Source organism: Panthera tigris, chromosome X (genome assembly GCF_018350195.1).
Source record: "Panthera tigris isolate Pti1 chromosome X, P.tigris_Pti1_mat1.1, whole genome shotgun sequence".
NCBI lineage: Eukaryota > Metazoa > Chordata > Mammalia > Carnivora > Felidae > Panthera > Panthera tigris.
The window spans coordinates 126,601,837-126,619,777 of NC_056677.1; the positions used below are offsets into that span (position 1 = coordinate 126,601,837).

Sequence of the window (17,941 nt, forward strand, 5' to 3'; positions counted from 1 at the left end):
CTCTGCCCCTTCCCCGCTCACGCTGTCTCTGTCTTGCTCTCAAAACTAAATAAAAGCATTCAAAGAAAAAGAGAAAGAAAGAAAGAAAGAAGGAAAGAAGGAAAGAAGGAAAAAAGGATTCATGTTGGCTTAAGCAAAGGGAGAGTTTCTGGATGTGTGTAACTGAACGATCGTGGCGGGGGCGGGGGCGGGGGCGGGGGTGGGTAGTTCTGTCTTCAGGCATGGCTGGATCCAGGATTTGGTTCTCTGCGACGTGCCTTCCTGCTCTTGCTTCCCATCTGTCCAGTGTCAGCCTGTTCCTTCCCCCCGCCCCTGTAGCCCCGGAAAGGCCGGAAAGGAAGGAACCAAAACCGTGTTTGCTTACAGAGATCACGACCATGCATGTAGAAACTCCGAGGGAACCCTCGTGAGGCTAGCACTCCTGGTTAGCGAGGTTCCAAGACACAAGCTATTCAGAGGGAGCTAACCACCCCCCACCCCGCCCCCAAACCCATAGCCACTTGCGGCACCACTCCCTTGCTCGTGGGAAACAAGGCCAGTAAGCCCCAAAACTCCTCCTCTAGTGTTTCCGTGCTTATTTCCCTGGTACAAAAGGAGTCTTCTACTTCGGTAGGAAGCCACCCTACTGGTTGGTGGTGCGGGGAGACCAGACTTGTGGCGGCGGGGCGCCTTTTCTGGAGAGCACTTGTGTGCCGAGGAGCTATAGAACGCGGGAATTCTACCTCTTGGAAACGATCTGAAGGAAGTAACTGTTCGCGCAAAGACTTCTGTTCAAGAATCCCATTGACTCACACGACCCATAACAGGGGCAAAGCTGAGAACGACCCGACTGCTCAACATTATGTAATAATACATTTGTGTGTCTCCTGGATAACAGTGTTTGAAGAGTTCTTAGGGAGTGGGAAAGCTAGTACGTTCAACGGGGAAAAACAAAAACAAAACAAAACAAAACAAAACAAAAAAGGATCCGGAGAAAAGTTAACGCTAAACTGGAAAATGCATACATTATACGCTGTTATCCATTTAATGGGTAAATACAACTAGGAACGTATTCCAAAACGTCAGCAGTCTTTACCGCCGAATACAGGACCTGATTTTCCTCTCCCTGAGTCGTCCTCGATAAGCTTGGGCTGCTGGACTACGACTCCCAGAACCTCCCTTGCAACACCAGAACAAAGGTAAGAAAATGTGGAGGCGCAGGAAGTGAGAAGAAACTCGGACACAAAAGAGTCGCTCAGTTTCATGTTGTGCAGTAACAAACACTGTAAGCGCCCGTCCCTCCAGGCGCAGGGAAGGAACTGAAGTGGGCCAAGAGCCACCGAGGCCCGGACCTGCAGAACGTTAGACCCCCGATAATAAAGTGGCGAGGACGCCAAGTGTCAACGCCCTGTGCCTTGCCCCGTGAGGGCTACCAGGTTAGGCCTCGGCCCCCTTTCCCGGGCCTAGGCGTCGCGGAGGCCGGGACCCCAAGGCGCGAATGTTTCCTATCACCAGGGGAAGCCGGTCCAGGAAGGAGTTGACGGAAACTCGGAAGAAGATGGGGTCTTCAGCAGTCCATCTCCTAAAAGTGAGGGAAGAGGGAAATCCGGTTAAAGGGGAGAGCTGCTGTGGAGGTGCAGGGCACCAGCCCCTTCCCCCACACAGCCCCCCACCCCCCGCCTTCCACCTAACGCGTGTGTCGGGGCCTCCACGACGGCACCGGAAGGCAGAGATGCGACCACGGCACCCGCCGCCACCGCCCACCCGTCCCGCGCATACTCTTGGAGGACGCACACGGCCAGGGCGCTGCCCCTCACGCAGAGCTCCTTCCGAGCCAACCCTCGGTGGCGTTGGACGTGTGTAGTCAGGGACCTGCGGGCCATCTCTGCCTCCAGGGGCGACCGGAAAGACACAGTGAGCCTGCTGGGAGGCACCCGGTTAAGGCACAACGGGCTCCCGGAGTTCCCATGGCCTGAAGCCTCCTGACCACTCAGAGGCCCGCTTCTACCCCCGGGACACTCGCGCTCCCTCCCGCCACCTCTGCCCACCCTGAGCCGCTTCCCCCACCCTGGGGGCCCGCGGGCACCGGCTGTCCCTGTCCCGCCAGGCTGCCCACCCCCGCCCCCGCCCCCGTCCGTCCCGTCCCCGGGCTGCCGCCCCGCTCCCCAGCCACCCCGCCACGGCCCCTGCCCAGACAGGCTCCACGGAAAGGATACAACTCCAGCAGTCTTGAGGAGGTCACCGCCGCCGGCGCTGCGTCTCCACCGGGGGCCAGGGCCCTCGGGGCCCGTTCGGCCAGGGGAGGGGCGCAGGCCCCCTCGACCACTGCTCCCTTGCTGCCAGGGCCACCCTCGCCGTCGTGGCGGCTGCAGTTGCCCTGGCAACCGGGACCTCGGGGGCTAAGCCGGGGGTCGTGGCCGTCCGTGCCTCCGTCGGAGGCCTGTGGGCCTGCCCCCGCGTCCTCCGCGCCACCCTCGGGAGCCCGCGTGACCGCCGCGCCGTCCGCGCCGTCCGCGCCGTCCTCGTCAGGGGCCTGCGTGACCGCCACTTCCTCCGCGCCGTCGTCCGGGGCCCTCATGGCCGCCGCACCGGCCTCCTCAGAGCCCACCGCTACGCTGCGCCCACTGTCGGCGGACCGCCGAGACCCCCGGCGGGCCTCGCGAAGCCCGGCCCCTCGGCGCGCAAGGCTGTCGGGGATGGCCAGGGCGCCTGCGCAGACAGACCCCGCGGAGCTGGTTCCCACCGAGCCGGCCTCGCTGTGTTGGCCCAGAGCCCGGATCCGGTCGACGCTGACCCCGAGGAGATGGAGGCTGGTTCCGGAAGCTGCGCCCCTCGACGCGTGACGTCACTGTCGGGCTCCTGCGTCCCCGAGAGCATTCCGGTGAGGCCACTGGCACCTGACTGTTTCCGGCCCGGCCCGCCCCTCCCCCCAAGCGTGTGTCTGCACAGGCGCCAGCCGGGCGCACGTGCGAGCAGCCAACTGACCGCCGCCCGCCCGGGTCCCGGGCGTCGAGGCGTGGGCCGCGCTCAGGCGCTTCTGGGCAGCACCGTGCCTGTCCCTGTCTGTGGGCTCCCCGTACGGCTCGGGTCTGCGTGTGCCGGGACCCGTCCCCCGGGGCGGGGGGGGGGGGGGGCCGAAGCGGGATGCCGAGCAGGGGCCACTCCCAGGCCCTGCCTGTCCTCAGGGAACACGCCCCGCGCGGCCCCTAGGGGAGCTGGAATGGACGGGCCTCGCTCCCTCACCACTTCTCGGTCCCGGGCACCGTCAGTCCCCTAGTGCCTGCCAGCCTGGGGGAGGGTACACCGCCGAGGGTGCGACCGGCCTCCGGCCTGGGGCTCCCGGGCTCCCGCCTCCCACACCGCAATGGCTGCGGGCTTGGGCCGGGGGCCCGGGGGCCCAGGGGTCCCAGCTGGCCCCGAGGACAGCGGCACGGGGGAGCACCGCCCCGGCGACAGCTCCCCCGTCGCTTTGCCCTCTGCTGCGGCAGCCTTGACGGGCTGTCCCTCCCCCAGGAACAAAGTCTTGCGGCTCTCCGGGGGTGGGGGGGTGGGGGGGTTGGACGTGCCAGGGGCCCTCAACTGGGAGGTGACCCTGTGTCTGCCGGCCTGCTGGGTGCTGGCCTACTTCTGTGTCTGCAAGGGGGTCAAGTCAACAGGAAAGGTACAGCTGGAGGCGGGCGGGTCGGGGTGGGTGATGATGGCAGGGGTGGGGGCAGCATGGCCGGTGGGGAGAAGAGGCGTCTCCACTGGGGGGGGGCACCCCGCCACCCGAGGTGACCAGGCCAGGGCCTGAGGAGGGGGCAGGAACTTGAATCCGGGCCACTGGATTTCCCACACATGCCTGCGTAGTCAGTCCTCCCCACCCTCCAAACTCCAGCCCAGCCGCCTTCCGTCCTGAGGGGACAGGCCCAGGCGACAGCCAGCTGAACTTGCCTGTGTCGGGCACCCCCGCCCCAGTCTCCCTCTCTTCCTCACTCACTACTTCCTCACTCTCTGCTTTGCGGCCAGCCCGGGGGGACCCAGTCCGTGGCCGTCCCTTGCCTACCTGTCCTGCTCTGCTGAGGGTGGGAGGGAGGCAGAGGTCTTCGCGGTCACCTCGCTGTCGCCTCTGTCTCCGGCCGGCCCAGTCCACTCCGGCCTGCCCAGGACCCTGCCCCTGTGCAGAGAACCACCTGCAGTCAGAGGCACGGGAGGCATGGGACCTGCCTCCAGGCCGATGTCCTGCTCCCTACCCGGGGAAGGTCCTGCCTCCGCCCTCCCTCTACAGCTGACCTGTCATTGCAGGGGCGGCCGATGGCCAGCTGAGCACCCCGCTTCCTTCGGGAGGAGCCCAGGCTCTGAGGAGTAGAAGGGGGGGCTGCAGGCTGGCCTCCCGCTTGACCTCGGAGCGGACCGTACCACAGTGGGGGGAGTGTGGCCCGCCTGCCCCCCTGCTGAGGCTGGGGGCCCCTAAGTGGGGAGGCGGGGCCGCAGGGCCCCTTCTGAGCAGGTCCCCCCGCCCCCCGCCCGCCCCAGATCGTGTACTTCACGGCTACCTTCCCCTGCGTGGTCCTCGTCGTGCTGTTGGTGCGGGGAGTGCTGCTGCCCGGCGCCCTGGATGGCATCATCTACTCTCTCAAGCCTGACTTGTGGAAGCACTCACTGGGTCGTGAGTGCCGGCACCACGTGGGGCGTAGAGATCACGCACACAAGGACGTCAAAGAACTGAAAACGCTGAAGGTCATGTAAAGTCATTCTGAACCTTTTGGGGGAGAAATACACAAAAAAGAAGTGGGGACCACCCTCAATGCCACCACACAGAGATACGAGGTATTTACACTTCAGGCTACCGTTGCCGGATTTCCGTGCACATACACAGTAGCTTCCTAAGTTGGGATTTTAGTGATTTCCCTTTTGCATCGTGGTTTTTCCTATGCGACCGCATCCCTGTTCTCCACGGCCACTAACTACTTTAGCTCCAGTCGCCATCCCTTCCCTCCTTGCCTCCTACTGGCAGGCTTGCCCCCCGGCGGGAGCCCCTTCGTGACCTTCCCAGACCGCCGATCTGATCCGCACCTGTGCTCAGTCGCCCCCTCCAAAGGCCGCTTTGGTGTGTCCACCTGTACCGGGGAAGGGGAAGGGGACGGGGTGCGGGGCCGTGTCCGTCTGGGCTGTGGCCCATCTCCCTCCACGAGGACTGGAGGTCCTGCTGCGAGGTCGTGGAGCCCCACGTGCTGGGGACACTGAGCCCAAGGAAGAGACAGGGCCCTCTGGACCACAGGCCGTGGTGTCTGGCGGCCTCCCACGAGGTCTGGGGAGGGGCTAGGGGTGTGGGGAGGGGGTGGAGCTGAGGTAGGACTGGTTTGCGTGGGCGCAGTGGGGTCACACGTCACAGCGCGTGGCGACGATTGGTGAGGGAGCAGCTGCTGGAGAGGCAGCAGCTGCTGGAGAGGCGGCCGAGGGCGGGGTTTATAGACGTGCATGTGTTGAAAGATCCTTGTTTTCCGGCTGCAGGTTCCTCCTGCCCGTGCCTGGAGATGAGAGCTGCCTGCCCCGTAGACAGTGACAAAGAACAGGGCAGACAGAGTCAGTCCGACGCTCAGGCTGAGGCGCTCTTTGGTGACATTGCTCATTGAAACGCTTCCACCAGCCACAGGCCGCTCTAGACACTGGCCACCTTCTTGCTGTGACACCCGCCTCCAGGACAAGGCAGCTGTGCCTTTACTTTCCTCACTTGTCCTGAGGACCTATTCGGAGACGCTCAGGTACAGATTCGTAAATATAGAGTCACGGAGTTCTACACAGCTCAGTCACGTGCTCAGAGGCTTTAAGAGTTGGGCAATGGCAGTCTGTTTGGGCATGGACACTGGGGACCATGAGCCGCACCACCGTGTGGGGAGTAGTGTCAGGCAGAGGCTTCCCGGATAACGCAGCTGGCGGGCCGTCGAAGGCTCGTGGCACGGCTGGTTCAGGCAGACGCATCCACGCGGGTGCCCATTTGGGCAGACGCACTAGGGTGTCGTGGCACTCTAAGGGGTGGAGCTTCATAAGTGAGAACTGATTGGCTACAGAAGGGACTGCTTGGTGGGAACCAATCACAGGTCAGGAGGCATTACCAGTGGTCCGTGTGGACAGTTGCTCCGGGCATCCGGAATTGCATTGTGGAGTAAAGGGGTGAAGCATTGTGAGAGAGTGCTTTGTCCTTCAGTGATGCCTTGAGAGGGTGGGAGGATTCAAAGTTGGGTCTCAGGTGGCTGGTGGAGGCCCCGTGAGGGCAGCAGACGAAGGCACAGGTGCCGTGGGCGTGGTGGTGAGCGCAGCAGGTGGTGGCCAGTGTGTGCCAGGTGGACCTCGTGGTGTCAGTGGCCCCAGAGTCCCTGGTGGTTCGGGTGGTGCCTGTGACCCTGGCCATCCCAGCAACCCCGGAGGCCTGAGCAATCCGGAAAGAACCAGCATTGTGGGAGAGGTAGGTGCCGCCTCTGGTGGCGCTCTCCAAATGGAGCGGGCACCCTACACACCAGGTCCTGGTGGAGATGCCGCACCTGGCGCTAGAGGTCCTGGTAACCGACTGCTCCAGTTGTATCCTATTCAAGGAGTCCCGGCGGGCTGGACGGCAGGGGGATGGGCTGGAGGTGGTTTGGCGCGCGGCGGCGTGGGGTGTGGGGGGAGACCTGGGGAAGTGGAGTTGAAAGGGGAGCAGGAGGGAGCTCCGGGCACCTGGAGGGTATCGGCTAGGGTTTGGCCTGTGCCGACAGAGGATGCGGAGTGGGGTGGACCGCCTGATGGGACTGAAGCGGTAGGGACAATGCTATCCACGGTGGCCTGGCTGTATAGGGTGGGAGGTTGTGGACAGCCTGAGGGTCAGCCTGGGGTGGGGAAGGCAGGCCTCACTGAAGAGGAGGCCTGAGGCACAGGCAAAATTAGTACTGTGGATGGTGCCTTAACCCAGTCTCCACCAGCACCCTCACTATACCTTTCCCATCGGCCGTGGATGCAGAGATTGCCCACAGGTTCCTGACTCCAAACGAGGAGCTCCAGGAGCCAGTTCGGGAGGAGCTCAATGTGAACGGCAGCATCCTGACTGTGCTAGTTCTAGAACGGTCCAGGGAGAGGGTGGTGGCAGGTGACCAGGGACAAGGTCAATTCCGGAGGAGCTGTGATGGAGACAAGGGAAACAGGAAAGGAGTGAGTCGAAGGAAGGAGTGTGGTGCTCTAGGATCATCGCTGTGTGAAGGGGCGGAGCGGGGAATGTGCCCCACCTGCCCTCTGACTTGACTTATTTTTTCCTACCTTGTAGCCGCTTGACTGCCGATGACCCTGGCCGGCTCCAAATGTCCATCACCTCCTGTCTTGGCCAGCTTTCCCTAGTGATACGGACCATGCAGATCATCATGCCCCCCTTTTTTACAAAGCCGCAGCAGTGAAAAGGTGGCTGGACCCAACTCTGTGTCCCCCCCATATGACAGTGATCCCTGCAGCAGCTGCCGTTTTCTTACCGAGGCCGCATCTTTTGCCTATACTGGCCCTTGGGTGCTTCAGATCCACATTTTTTTTTTTTTTTTTTTTTTTTGGTGATTAAATGGTAACTGCTACTATTCTATGTCTGGGTTTATTTTTAGCAACTACGCCTTCTCCTATTCTCGCCTTTGTTCTCAGGTAGGGGGAGAGATTCTGACATTCAGATACTCAAGTACTAGAAGGCAATTGAAGAAGACAAGTTAGGCGATGGGAGAAAAAAAATTATGTCCTGTTATTCAGGACATTAACTACTGTCAACATGTTAGAATTTTTGTTTTAGTTTTATACTTGCATGTACGTAGTCATGTATAATACCTGCGGAGTAGGGCTTTGTGGCTTATCGGCCTTGATTCAGATCTGTGGAGAAGAGCGCTGGGACAGCTGGCTAGGTCGGCCTCACTGCCCATTCTATACTCCCGTGTCATCAGAGGCCTCATTCCCTGAGGTTCCGAACCCACAATTCTCAGAGCTCCTTGTGGTTGGCTCTCACTTCACTTGTATCATCCTTCCCCAAAGTGTTTTTCCAGTTTATTACGCTGCTGCTTGCTTCCCTAAAGTCCTGACAAGGGTCCTTGAGGAAAACAAAAAGGGGAAGAGGTCTCCCTGAGGCGGGGAGGGGACATGAAGTACATCACCCTTTGCCTTCCCCTCCAAGATTCTCTTATTTAGCACAACAGTGGGGCCACGTACAAGGCACCCGAGTGGCTGAGGAGGGGAATGGGCGACGCCCCGGTGCACGAGGTGAGTCTCTAAAATGGAGAGAGGAGGAACAGAGCCTTGCCTGAGGGAGAATTGGCACTGTCAGCAGAGAGAGACTGAGCTGTGGAGAACGCCGTGACTCTATAGTTATGAATCTGTACCTGAGCGTCTCCGAATAGGTCCTCAGGACAAGTGAGGAAAGTAAAGGCACAGCTGCCTTGTCCTGGAGGCGGGTGTCACAGCAAGAAGGTGGCCAGTGTCTAGAGCGGCCTGTGGCTGGTGGAAGCGTTTCAATGAGCAATGTCACCAAAGAGCGCCTCAGCCTGAGCGTCGGACTGACTCTGTCTGCCCTGTTCTTTGTCACTGTCTACGGGGCAGGCAGCTCTCATCTCCAGGCACGGGCAGGAGGAACCTGCAGCCGGAAAACAAGGATCTTTCAACACATGCACGTCTATAAACGAAGCACCGCATCGTTAGAATGAAAGATAAAAACCATATGATCGTCTCCCTAGGTGCAGAAAACGCATTTGACAAAATAGAACATATTTCCATGATAAAAACCCTCCACGAATGGGGGCAAAGAAGTTGTATAGCTCAATGCCACAAAGCCCACATATGACAAAACCCACAGCTGACCTCATACGCAACAGTGAGAGGTTGAAAGCTTTCCCTCTAGAATCAAGAACAAGGCAAGGCTGGTCAGAGACGTACCGGGTTAAATTTCAATCCTTGACGTTGAAATGTGTTGAGAATTGGTCCGTGGCTCAGAAAATGCTTTATCTTGGCGAACATACTTGTACTTGAAAAGAATGTGTAGTGGACACACGTGTGGAATTCAGATCTCCTGTTTAGTGTTCTAAAGACATCGGTCAAGGTAGGTGATACCACTGATCGTATGTTCTATGTCGGGGGACAACAAACTTTTCACATAAAAGAGGCCCCGGGCTGGATTTGGCCAGGAGGCGGTAGTTTGCCAATCCCTGCTCTATTTCTTTTAACAGAGTGTGTTGTCTCTCTCTCTCGCTTGCTGAGGGAGGATGTTAAAATCTCCAACCGTGATTTTGGACTTGTCCCTTTCACCTATTAATCCTAAAAATTCTTGCATCGCGCACGCGCGCGCGCGTGTGTGTGCGTGTGCGTGCGTGTGTGTGCGTGTGTGTTAAGTTTATTTATTTTGAGAGAGGGGGAGAGAGAGAGAGCCAGCGGGGGAGGGGCAGAGACAGAGGGGGACAGAGGATCCGAAGCAGGCTCGGTGCCGACGGGCAGAGAGCCCGACGCTGGGCTGGAACTCACCAACGGTGACATCGTGACCTGAGCCGAAGTCAGACGCTTACCGACTGAGTCACCCAGGCGCCCCGTGTATTTTGAAGGTGTGTCATTAGGCACAAACATATTTATGATCATTTTCTCCTCCAGATGGATTCATTGCTGCTGTTACTAGTATGAAATGCATCCCTTCATCTTTGGTAACACAGTTTTCCTCGAAGTCTGATTTCTCTAATATCGCTATAACCACATCAGGCTTCTTTGCTCACTATTTATTCGTAAGTCCTTTTCCATCCTCTTACTTCTAACCTATTGGTGTCTTTGTATCTTGAATGTGGCTCACGTAGACAGCGTGTAGTGTGGTCACTTAAAAAAAAGCACCCTTCTAACGATGTCTGCTTTTAAATTGGGTTGTTTGGCAAATTCACATTTAATACGATTACCGATATGGTCGGATTTAAGTCTGCCATTTTGCTATTCAGTTTTTGTTTGTCCCTTCTCTTTTCTTTGTTTTTGCTCAGCTTATTTGAGGCAAAATGCACGTATGGGAAGTTGCACACATTTAAGCGTACGGTTTCATGAGTTACGACAAAGGTGTCCACAACCAAAGCCGAGATACAGAACATTCCCATCGCTCTCACAGCCGCCCTTGTGCCTCCGTGCAGACAATGTCCTCCTCTACAGTCTGCCCCCACACAGCAAATTCAGCTTAGATTTTGCCTTTTCTGGAATTTCTGGGAATCACACAGTATGTCCATCCTTCTTTGTTGCTGACCGGTATTCCATTGCGTGCATGTACCGTAATTTAGGCTTAACCACTCACCTGCTATTGGACGTTTGGCTTGTTTCCAAACTGCGGTTATTGTTAATCAAGTTGATACGAAGATTCACGTACAAGTCTTTGCACACACATATACTTTTAATTCCCTTGTGTAAATAGCAGAAGTGGGATTTCTGGGTCACATGGTAAGCGTAAGTGTGACTGTATAAGAAACGGAAGCACTGTTTTCCGATGTGATCATGCCAATTTACAGTCCCACCAGTGACATGTGAACTTTCCATTCTGTCTGTATCCTCTTTTAGTCATCCTTATGTCTTCCGACTTTATTCCTCTTTTGCAAGTTCGAGCTGCCTATTCCAGGTTCTTTGCATTTGGATATACACGTTGGAATCAGCTTGTCCATTTCTGCAGTATCACGATTTTTACTGGGTTTGCAATGGATTTCTAGAATGGTGTGGTGGGAGTGTACATCTTAAGAATACAGGGCCTTGGGGCACCTGGGTGGCTCAGTCGATTAAGCGTCTGACTCTTGATTTCGGCTCAGGTCATGATCTCACGGTTTGTGAGACTGGGCCCAGAGTCGGGGTGTGCACTGACAGCTCAGAGCCTGCTTGGGATATCCCCCCCCCCTCTCTCTCTCTCTCCCTCCCTCTCTCGCTCCCTCTCTCTCTCTCTCTGCCCCTCCCCTGCTCGTGCTCTCTCTGTCTCTTCCAAAATAAATAAATAAACGCTAAAAGAAAAAAGAATACAGGATCTTCCGCTCCACGCATAGGATGCGTTTCTCCATTTTTGTAAGCTTTCTTTCACTTATCAATAGTTTTTAGTGTTCACCGTAAAGGTTTTGCACATATGTTATTACATGTGTCCCCAAATACTTCATGTTTGGGGATGCTATTATAAATGGTAGTGATTTTTTAAAATGTCACTCTTCTTTTCTTTGTACATCACTTAGGGTTTTCTACGTAAACAAACATGTCATCTCTGAATAAAGATAATCCCATTTCTTTTTTTGCAGTCTGTGTCACTACTTTTATTCCTCTTTCTTGCCTAGTGCACCGCCTCGGATCTCCAGGACAGTGTTGAATGGAAGTGTTGAACGTCCATACCTTGTTTCTCAAACTTTGCGGGCGAGGGAGCGGGGGCGGTGATTCTATCTTTCACCATTAAGTATCATGTTAGCTGTAGGATTTTTGTAGGTTCCCTTTATCAGATTAAGAACGTTTCCCTCTAGTCCTAGTTTTCCGAGAGTTCTTGTCATGAGTGGTTGTTGGATATTGTCTGATGCTTTTTTTCTGCGTCTATTGAAATGATCACATGTTTTTTCTCCTTTATTTTCTTAATATGACAGATGACACTGATTGACTTTTTTGTTTTTAATGAAAACCAATTCTTGGGATAAACCCCACTTGGCCACGATGGTATCATCCTCTTTGTATGTTGCTGGGTTGAATTTGCTAATATCGAATCAAGTTCTTTTGTGTGTGTGACTTCATGAAGGATATTGCTCTGTGGTTTTCTTTTCTTGCAATGTCTTCATCTGGTTTTGGGGTTGTGTAATGCGGGCCTCATAAGATGATTTGGGAAATGTTTCTCCTCCTTTGCTTTCTGAAAGCATTTGTGTAGGATTGGTGATAGTTCTCCTTTAAGTATTTGGTGGTAGCCACTAGTAAAGCCACGGGGGCCTGGAGTTTTCGGCTCCATTGCTTTCATAGATGTAGGGATATTCGGGTCTTCTATTTCTTCTTGAGTCAGTTTTGGTAATTTGTGTCATTCAAGGAATTTGTCCATTTCATCTAAATTGGGAAACTTACCCACAAATATTGTTCCTAATATTCCCTGGTTACACTTTATTTTTCAAAATCAGTTTTATTGGTATTTTTAGAAAAAACATTTTTTTAACGTGTATTTATTTTTGAGACAGAGAGAGACAGAGCATGAACGGGGGAGGGTCAGAGAGAGGGAGACACAGAATGTGAAACAGGCTCCAGGCTCTGAGCTGTCAGCACAGAGCCCGACGCGGGGCTCGAACTCACGGACCGCGAGATCATGACCTGAGCCGAAGTCGGCCGCTCAACCGACTGAGCCACCCAGGCGCCCCTGGTATTTTTTTTTTAAAGAAGCTTTCAGGGGCACCTGGGTGGCTCAGTCGGTTGAGCGTCCGACTTTGGCTCAGGTCACGATCTGGCAGTTGGTGAGTTCAGGCCCCACATGGGGCTCGCTGCTGTCAGCACAGTTCACTTCAGATCCTCTGTCCCCCTCTCCATGCCCCTCCCCCACATGCACTCTCTCAAAAATGAATAAAACCTTTAAAAAGTGGGGGAGAGGGCGCCTGAGTGGCTCAGTCGGTTAAGGGTCTGACTTCGGCTCAGGTCATGATCTCACGGTCCGTCCGTCGGTTCGAGCCCCGCATCGGACTCTGTGCTGCCGGCTCAGAGCCTGGAGCCTGGAGCCTGTTGCGGATTCTGTGTCCCCCCTCTCTCTTTGCTCCTCCCCCACTCGCGCCCTGTCTCTCTCTGTGTCAAAAATAAACATTAAAACAGAAAAGAAAGAAAGGAAAAAAAAGGCTTTCAGCTTCATGGATTTTCCTCTATTGTTTGTCCATTTAACGTTTTATTCATATCTGCTCTTAGCTTCATTATTTCTTTCCTACTATGTATTTAGGTTTTGATTTTATGTCTTCTTCACAAAGTGACCCCTCTATCGTTAGCAAACGTCCTCCATCCCGTCGTATTCCTTGTCCTGAAGTCTGTTCTGCCTGCTCTTAATATAGCTACTCAAACTTTCTTATTAGAAGACTTGCATGGTGTATCTTTGCCCATCTTTTTACTTTTACCGTATCTGTGTCTTCATAGAGCGCATTTCTTATGCGTAGCATATAGTTTTGCTTTGCCTTTTTATCCAGTCTGGCAATCTCCGTGTTTTAGTTGCCACGTTTAGACCATTTGGAATAAATGCAACGAGGGACATCGTTGAGTTTAAATCTACCACCCTGCTATTTATTTTCTATTTGCCCCATGTGTTCTGTGTTCCCCTCCCTGTCTTTTCGTGACTCCTTTCAGATTGAGTAATTTCTGGAAGTTCACTTTATCTCCGCTAGAGAAGTGTACATATTAAACCTAGGGTTCTAGGGATCCTAATATGTGTTTTACCTCATTATAGACCACCTTCAAGTAATTTCAAATCACTTCGCACGTAACGTAAGAACATTACAGCAGTACCCTTCCAACTACCCACTCGTGTCCTTTGTGCTATTGTTGTCATACCTTTTATTTCTATAGCAGTTATACACCCCACACCGTGTTGTCAATATTTTTGCTTTAGGTGGTTTGCGACGATTGAGAGACATTTTGAAGGGAGAAAAAAATGTTTACATTTACCCACATACTTTCCAATTCTGGAACCCTCTTCATTACTTCATGTAGGTCCAAGTTCCCACGTGGTATCATGCTTGCTTGTGGAGAACAGCCTTTAACATTTGTTGTAGTGCAGGTTTTCCGCTGACAACGAGTCAATCTCAGCTTTTATATGTCTGAAAAAGTCTTTATTTTGCTTCCTTTTTTCATTGAGGTAAAATCGAGATAACATAAAATAAACCATCTGAGAGTGAACAGTCGAGTGGCATTTAGCACATTCCCATGTAAAAGGGTTGCCGAGCAGGGCTGGCCCAATGAAGAGAGCAGCTGGGGAAATCGGACAAGCTAGCCTTGGATAGGAGGGCAGGGCTCTCTTCCACCGAGGCAGGGAATAGGCAAGGGCGTTTGCTGCTGTGGGCCAGTCCGAAGATGTGATATGGGGCACGGAGCTGACAGACTTCTTGCCCGATGGTCAGAGAGGAGAGGAGAGGAGAGCAGAGGAGAGGAGAGGAGAGGAGAGGAGGGAGAGCGTATCACAGAGGGCCTGGTAGGTCGCCGGGGGGACTTTGGCTTTGACGCTGAGTGAGATGGGAGGCACTGAAAGGTTCAGAGCGGGAGGAGGAGGGACCTGACTAGTGTCCTATCACTGCTCCTGAGTTGGGGCTCTGCTGGGTTGGTGAGGGTGAAATAAGGGGACCACTGCAGATAATTACGAGGTCTAGGGTCCTTATTCAGGTAGAAGCTTCTGAGGGACTGACTTTGATATCCTTACGGGAGGTGCATGCACCGTGGCTTCAAGGTCTGTGCACCTTGTCTTGGTGTGGGGTTACCGATTCCATTCTACTGGCCTCTACCTTACCGCTGGCCTCCTGAACCTAGCCTCACTCCCCCAATTCTGAGTCTTATGTTCTTAAGCTTGAAACCTGTCTCTTTTTGTTGTTGTTGTTGTCTCTGGACCTTCCCTCACCCCTGCTGCCTTGTGCAAATCGGAACTCCACACTTGGATCCTCATCTGACTCTGAGTTGGACTCTACAGGTGCAGGTTTCTGCGCATGGTTCCGGGCAGCTGGGGAATGAGACCCGAGTGTCGCTGTTCCTTCTGGAAGGGCTGGCCGACGCAGAGGAGTTGAGGCCCTTGCTCTTTGTGATCTTTCTGCGGGTCCACAGCGTGGCTGGGCATTGCCAGCCTTACTGTGATGGACTCCCGACTCCACGCTCCCATGTACGACTTCTTAGTCAACCTCTCACTGCTGGACACTGCCTATATCTCCAGCACGGGGCCTCAGGTGCTGGAACACCTGCTGGCAGCAGTGTGGACCGTGCCCTATCGTGCTTGTCTTCCCCAGATCTTCTTTCTCCACTTCCTGGCTCCCTGGGAGTGCTTCCTGCTCACAGCCATGGCCTATGACCGCTATGCAGCCATCGGCCGGCCACCGCACCACCTAGTCCTCATGGGCCGACGGACGGACCCGGGCAGGAATGGCTTCCACCTCCCGCCTGCTTGCCTTGGCCGATGCGTTCGCCCACACCGTCCTTGCAGCTCCACTGAGGTTCTGCGGGCCTCGCCTCATCACCCACTTCTCCTGTGGCCTCCCTCCACTGACCAGGCTCTCTTGCTCAAGCACGTGGGCCAGCGAACTTGCCCTGTTCGTCTTCAGTTTCGTGGTGGCTCTTGCACCCCGTGCCCCGGTTGCGATCGCCTGTGTACGTGTTGTGGCTGTGATTCTCAGGATTCACTCCGCTGAGGGCCGAAGAAAAGCCTTTTCCACCTGTGGTGCTCACACCACCGTGGTCTGCATTTTCTACATCGCTTCAGTCCTCTGCTACATCCTCCCCAGCTCTGCGTGCTCTGGCTTGTGGGACCGGGTGCTCTCTGTGCTGTACGTGGTCCTCACCCCCATGCTCAACCCCGTCATCTACAGCATGCGAAACAAGGAGGTGAAGAGGGCTTTGTTCAAGGCCCTCGGGAAAGAAAGTGCCTCCTAGGCACTGGTCACATCAAATCAACGAGGAGTGTCCCCGGCTCAGGAGTTTCTCACATCCGAATGTGCTCCCAGTGCTAGGTGCCTGTCAGTCTCCACCTGCTCCACACCCCACCCTCGTCGCACACTGGATGCCATATGGATCCCTCCCTGTACAATGTATTACACGAAGGCACCGATTTTGCTGTGGACCAGAGCCAGGCTGTGACGTTTGCATTGGACATGGCAAGGGGCATGGCCCTCGTACACACTCTAGAGCCCCTCGTCCCACGACACGCACTCAGCAGCCGTAGTGTAATGATTGATGAGGACATGACTGCCCGAATCAGCACGGCCGACGTCAGGTTCTCCTTCCAATGCCCTGGGCGCAGGTATGCACCTGCCTGGGTGGCCCCTGAAGCTCTGCAGAAGAAGCCTGAAGATACAAACAGACGCTGAGCGGACATGGGGAGTTTTGCAGTGCTTCTGTGGGAACTGGCGACACGGGAGGTACCCTTTGCTGACCTCTCCAACACGGAGATTGGAATGAAGGTGGCAGTGGAAGGCCTTCGGCCTACTGTCCCACCGGGCATTTCCCCCCATGTGTGTAAGCTCATGAAGATCTTCTCCAGGGTGGGGCTGGCACATGCCAGTGCTTTGGGGGTGAATCCAATCACACAGGAGTTTGAAATTTCATGCACGTGATCCATTTGGTGAATCCTATTTTGGGTGCCAGGTTTCCCCCCATTTTCAGCAACGATCAAATATTTCTGTTGCTCTTTTTTTTTTTTTCTTTCCTTATTCTAAAACACTGTTTTCTATTTATGGAAGTAAAACATGGTCATTGCCTAGGTTGTGCAGTTACAGAACCTTACAAAGTGACCGAAAAAGAAAAAAATGCCCTCTATAACCTCACCACCGCGAGAGAACCTCACTGTAAATTTTGATGGTTTATTTCAGGTTTCTTTTTGCACTACAAATGTATGTGCACGGGCGCCTGGGTGGCTCAGCCGGTTGAGCGTCCGACTTCCGCTCAGGTCCTGATCTTGCGGTTCGTGGGTTCGGGTCCCGCGCCGGGCTCTGGTGCTGACAGCTCAGAGCCTGGAGCCTTGCTTTGGATTCTGTGTCTCCCTCTCTCTCTGCTCCTGCCACACTCACGCTCTGCCTCTCTCTTTCTCTCAAAGATAAATATGCGTTAAAAAAGTTTAATGTTTTATTAGGTCTCTAATTGCCTTGAATATATAGGTTAATTTGAAGAGAACTGACTTCTTCGTAATGCTGAATCTTGTCCTCCAAAAAAGTTACGTCTCTTCCTTTGTCCATGTTTTCATTTGTGTCCCTCAGCAGAGCTCTGCAGTTTGTTTCTCCACAGGCTCCTCTCCTTTCTTCCTCAGGCAATTTTACGTTCTTGTGCTCGTTGAGTGTGGGATAGTTTTCTATTGACACTTCCAGTTGGACCTTTTCTTCCTGGAATGGAGGTATATTAGTGATTTTTCCATTTCTGATTTTGATTAATTTATTGAATATTCCTTTTAGCTTTCATATTCAGTTGATTCTTATGAATTTTCTAGGAAAAACAATCATAGTTACAAATAATATACTTTTCGACCCTTCCTTAAAGTAAACATTCTTTTTTATCATTTTTAAATCTTTGATTCATGTTTATTTATTTTTGAGAGAAAGAGAGAGAGGCAGAGTGCGAGCAGAGAAGGGGCAGAGAGAGAGGGAGACACAGAATCCGAAGCAGGCTCCAGGTTCTGAGTTGTCAGCACAGAGCCCGACGTGGGGTTCGCACCCACAAGCCATGAGATCATGACCCAAGGCGAAATCGGACTCTTACCGACTGAGCCACCAGCTCCTCATTCTCAGGGAGAACAACAACAACAACAACAACAACGCTTAGATGCTGCTACCTCAAACTAAGGTATTTTCTTTTTGTATCAAAAATAATTTCGGGGCGCCTGGTTGGCTCAGTTGGTTGTTGCTTAAAAAAGTTTTTTTTAACATTGTATTTATTCATTTTGAGAGAGACAGAGAGTGTGAACAGGGTTGGGGCAGAGAGAGAGACAGACGGACAGAGGGACAGAGAGAATCTCAAGCAGGCTCCACGCTGTCAGCAAAGAGACGGATGCAGGGCTTGCTCTCGTGAACCGTGAGATCATGACCTGAGCTGAAATAAAGACTTGGTTGCTTTATTGACTGAGCCACCCAGGTGCTCCTTGTCCCGTCCTTTCCTTTCTGATACTGATACTTGCTACATCTATCTGCTGCTTTGGTATTGGCTAGGATTTTGACAAACTGTTAAATGACACTTGTGGTAGCGGGGATCCCTTTCTTACTCCTGATGTTAGCAGAATGCCCCTAGTGCTCGGCAGTACGTACAAGATTGCCCAGACTGCTTTAAA

At 53.9% G+C, this 17,941-nt stretch overlaps 2 protein-coding genes across 9 annotated transcripts; one reads left to right on the forward strand and one right to left on the reverse strand.

Moving 5' to 3' along the window:
• Positions 1-1,229: 1,229 nt before the first annotated feature.
• Positions 1,230-2,801, reverse strand: LOC122235480 (EKC/KEOPS complex subunit LAGE3-like). 3 transcript variants are annotated; one of them, XM_042975108.1, is made up of 3 exons: positions 2,196-2,801; positions 1,759-1,902; positions 1,230-1,561 (listed from the first exon to the last, which is right to left on the reverse strand). In XM_042975108.1, exons 1-3 carry the CDS (start codon positions 2,555-2,557, stop codon positions 1,417-1,419), a joined length of 651 nt encoding a protein of 216 aa, XP_042831042.1. In that variant the 5' UTR covers positions 2,558-2,801; the 3' UTR covers positions 1,230-1,416. The 3 variants fall into 3 exon arrangements, with proteins under 3 accessions (XP_042831042.1, XP_042831044.1, XP_042831043.1); XM_042975110.1 differs by having other exon boundaries at positions 1,774-1,902; positions 2,196-2,795; XM_042975109.1 differs by having other exon boundaries at positions 1,759-1,899; positions 2,196-2,677.
• LOC122230431 (EKC/KEOPS complex subunit LAGE3-like) lies at positions 2,775-7,515 on the forward strand. Of its 6 annotated transcripts, none has more exons than XR_006213562.1 (5): positions 2,775-2,860; positions 4,495-4,788; positions 5,473-5,723; positions 6,956-7,143; positions 7,256-7,515. XR_006213562.1 is itself a non-coding variant. In XM_042975113.1 (4 exons), the coding sequence occupies exons 1-3, from the start codon at positions 2,783-2,785 to the stop codon at positions 5,497-5,499; spliced, it is 309 nt and encodes a 102-aa protein (XP_042831047.1). In that variant the 5' UTR covers positions 2,781-2,782; the 3' UTR covers positions 5,500-5,723; positions 7,256-7,515. The 6 variants fall into 6 exon arrangements, 3 of the variants coding, with proteins under 3 accessions (XP_042831047.1, XP_042831046.1, XP_042831045.1); XR_006213561.1 differs by lacking the exon at positions 2,775-2,860 and adding an exon at positions 3,588-3,640 and having other exon boundaries at positions 4,495-5,068; XM_042975113.1 differs by lacking the exon at positions 6,956-7,143 and having other exon boundaries at positions 2,781-2,860; positions 4,495-4,698.
• Positions 7,516-17,941: the final 10,426 nt, after the last annotated feature.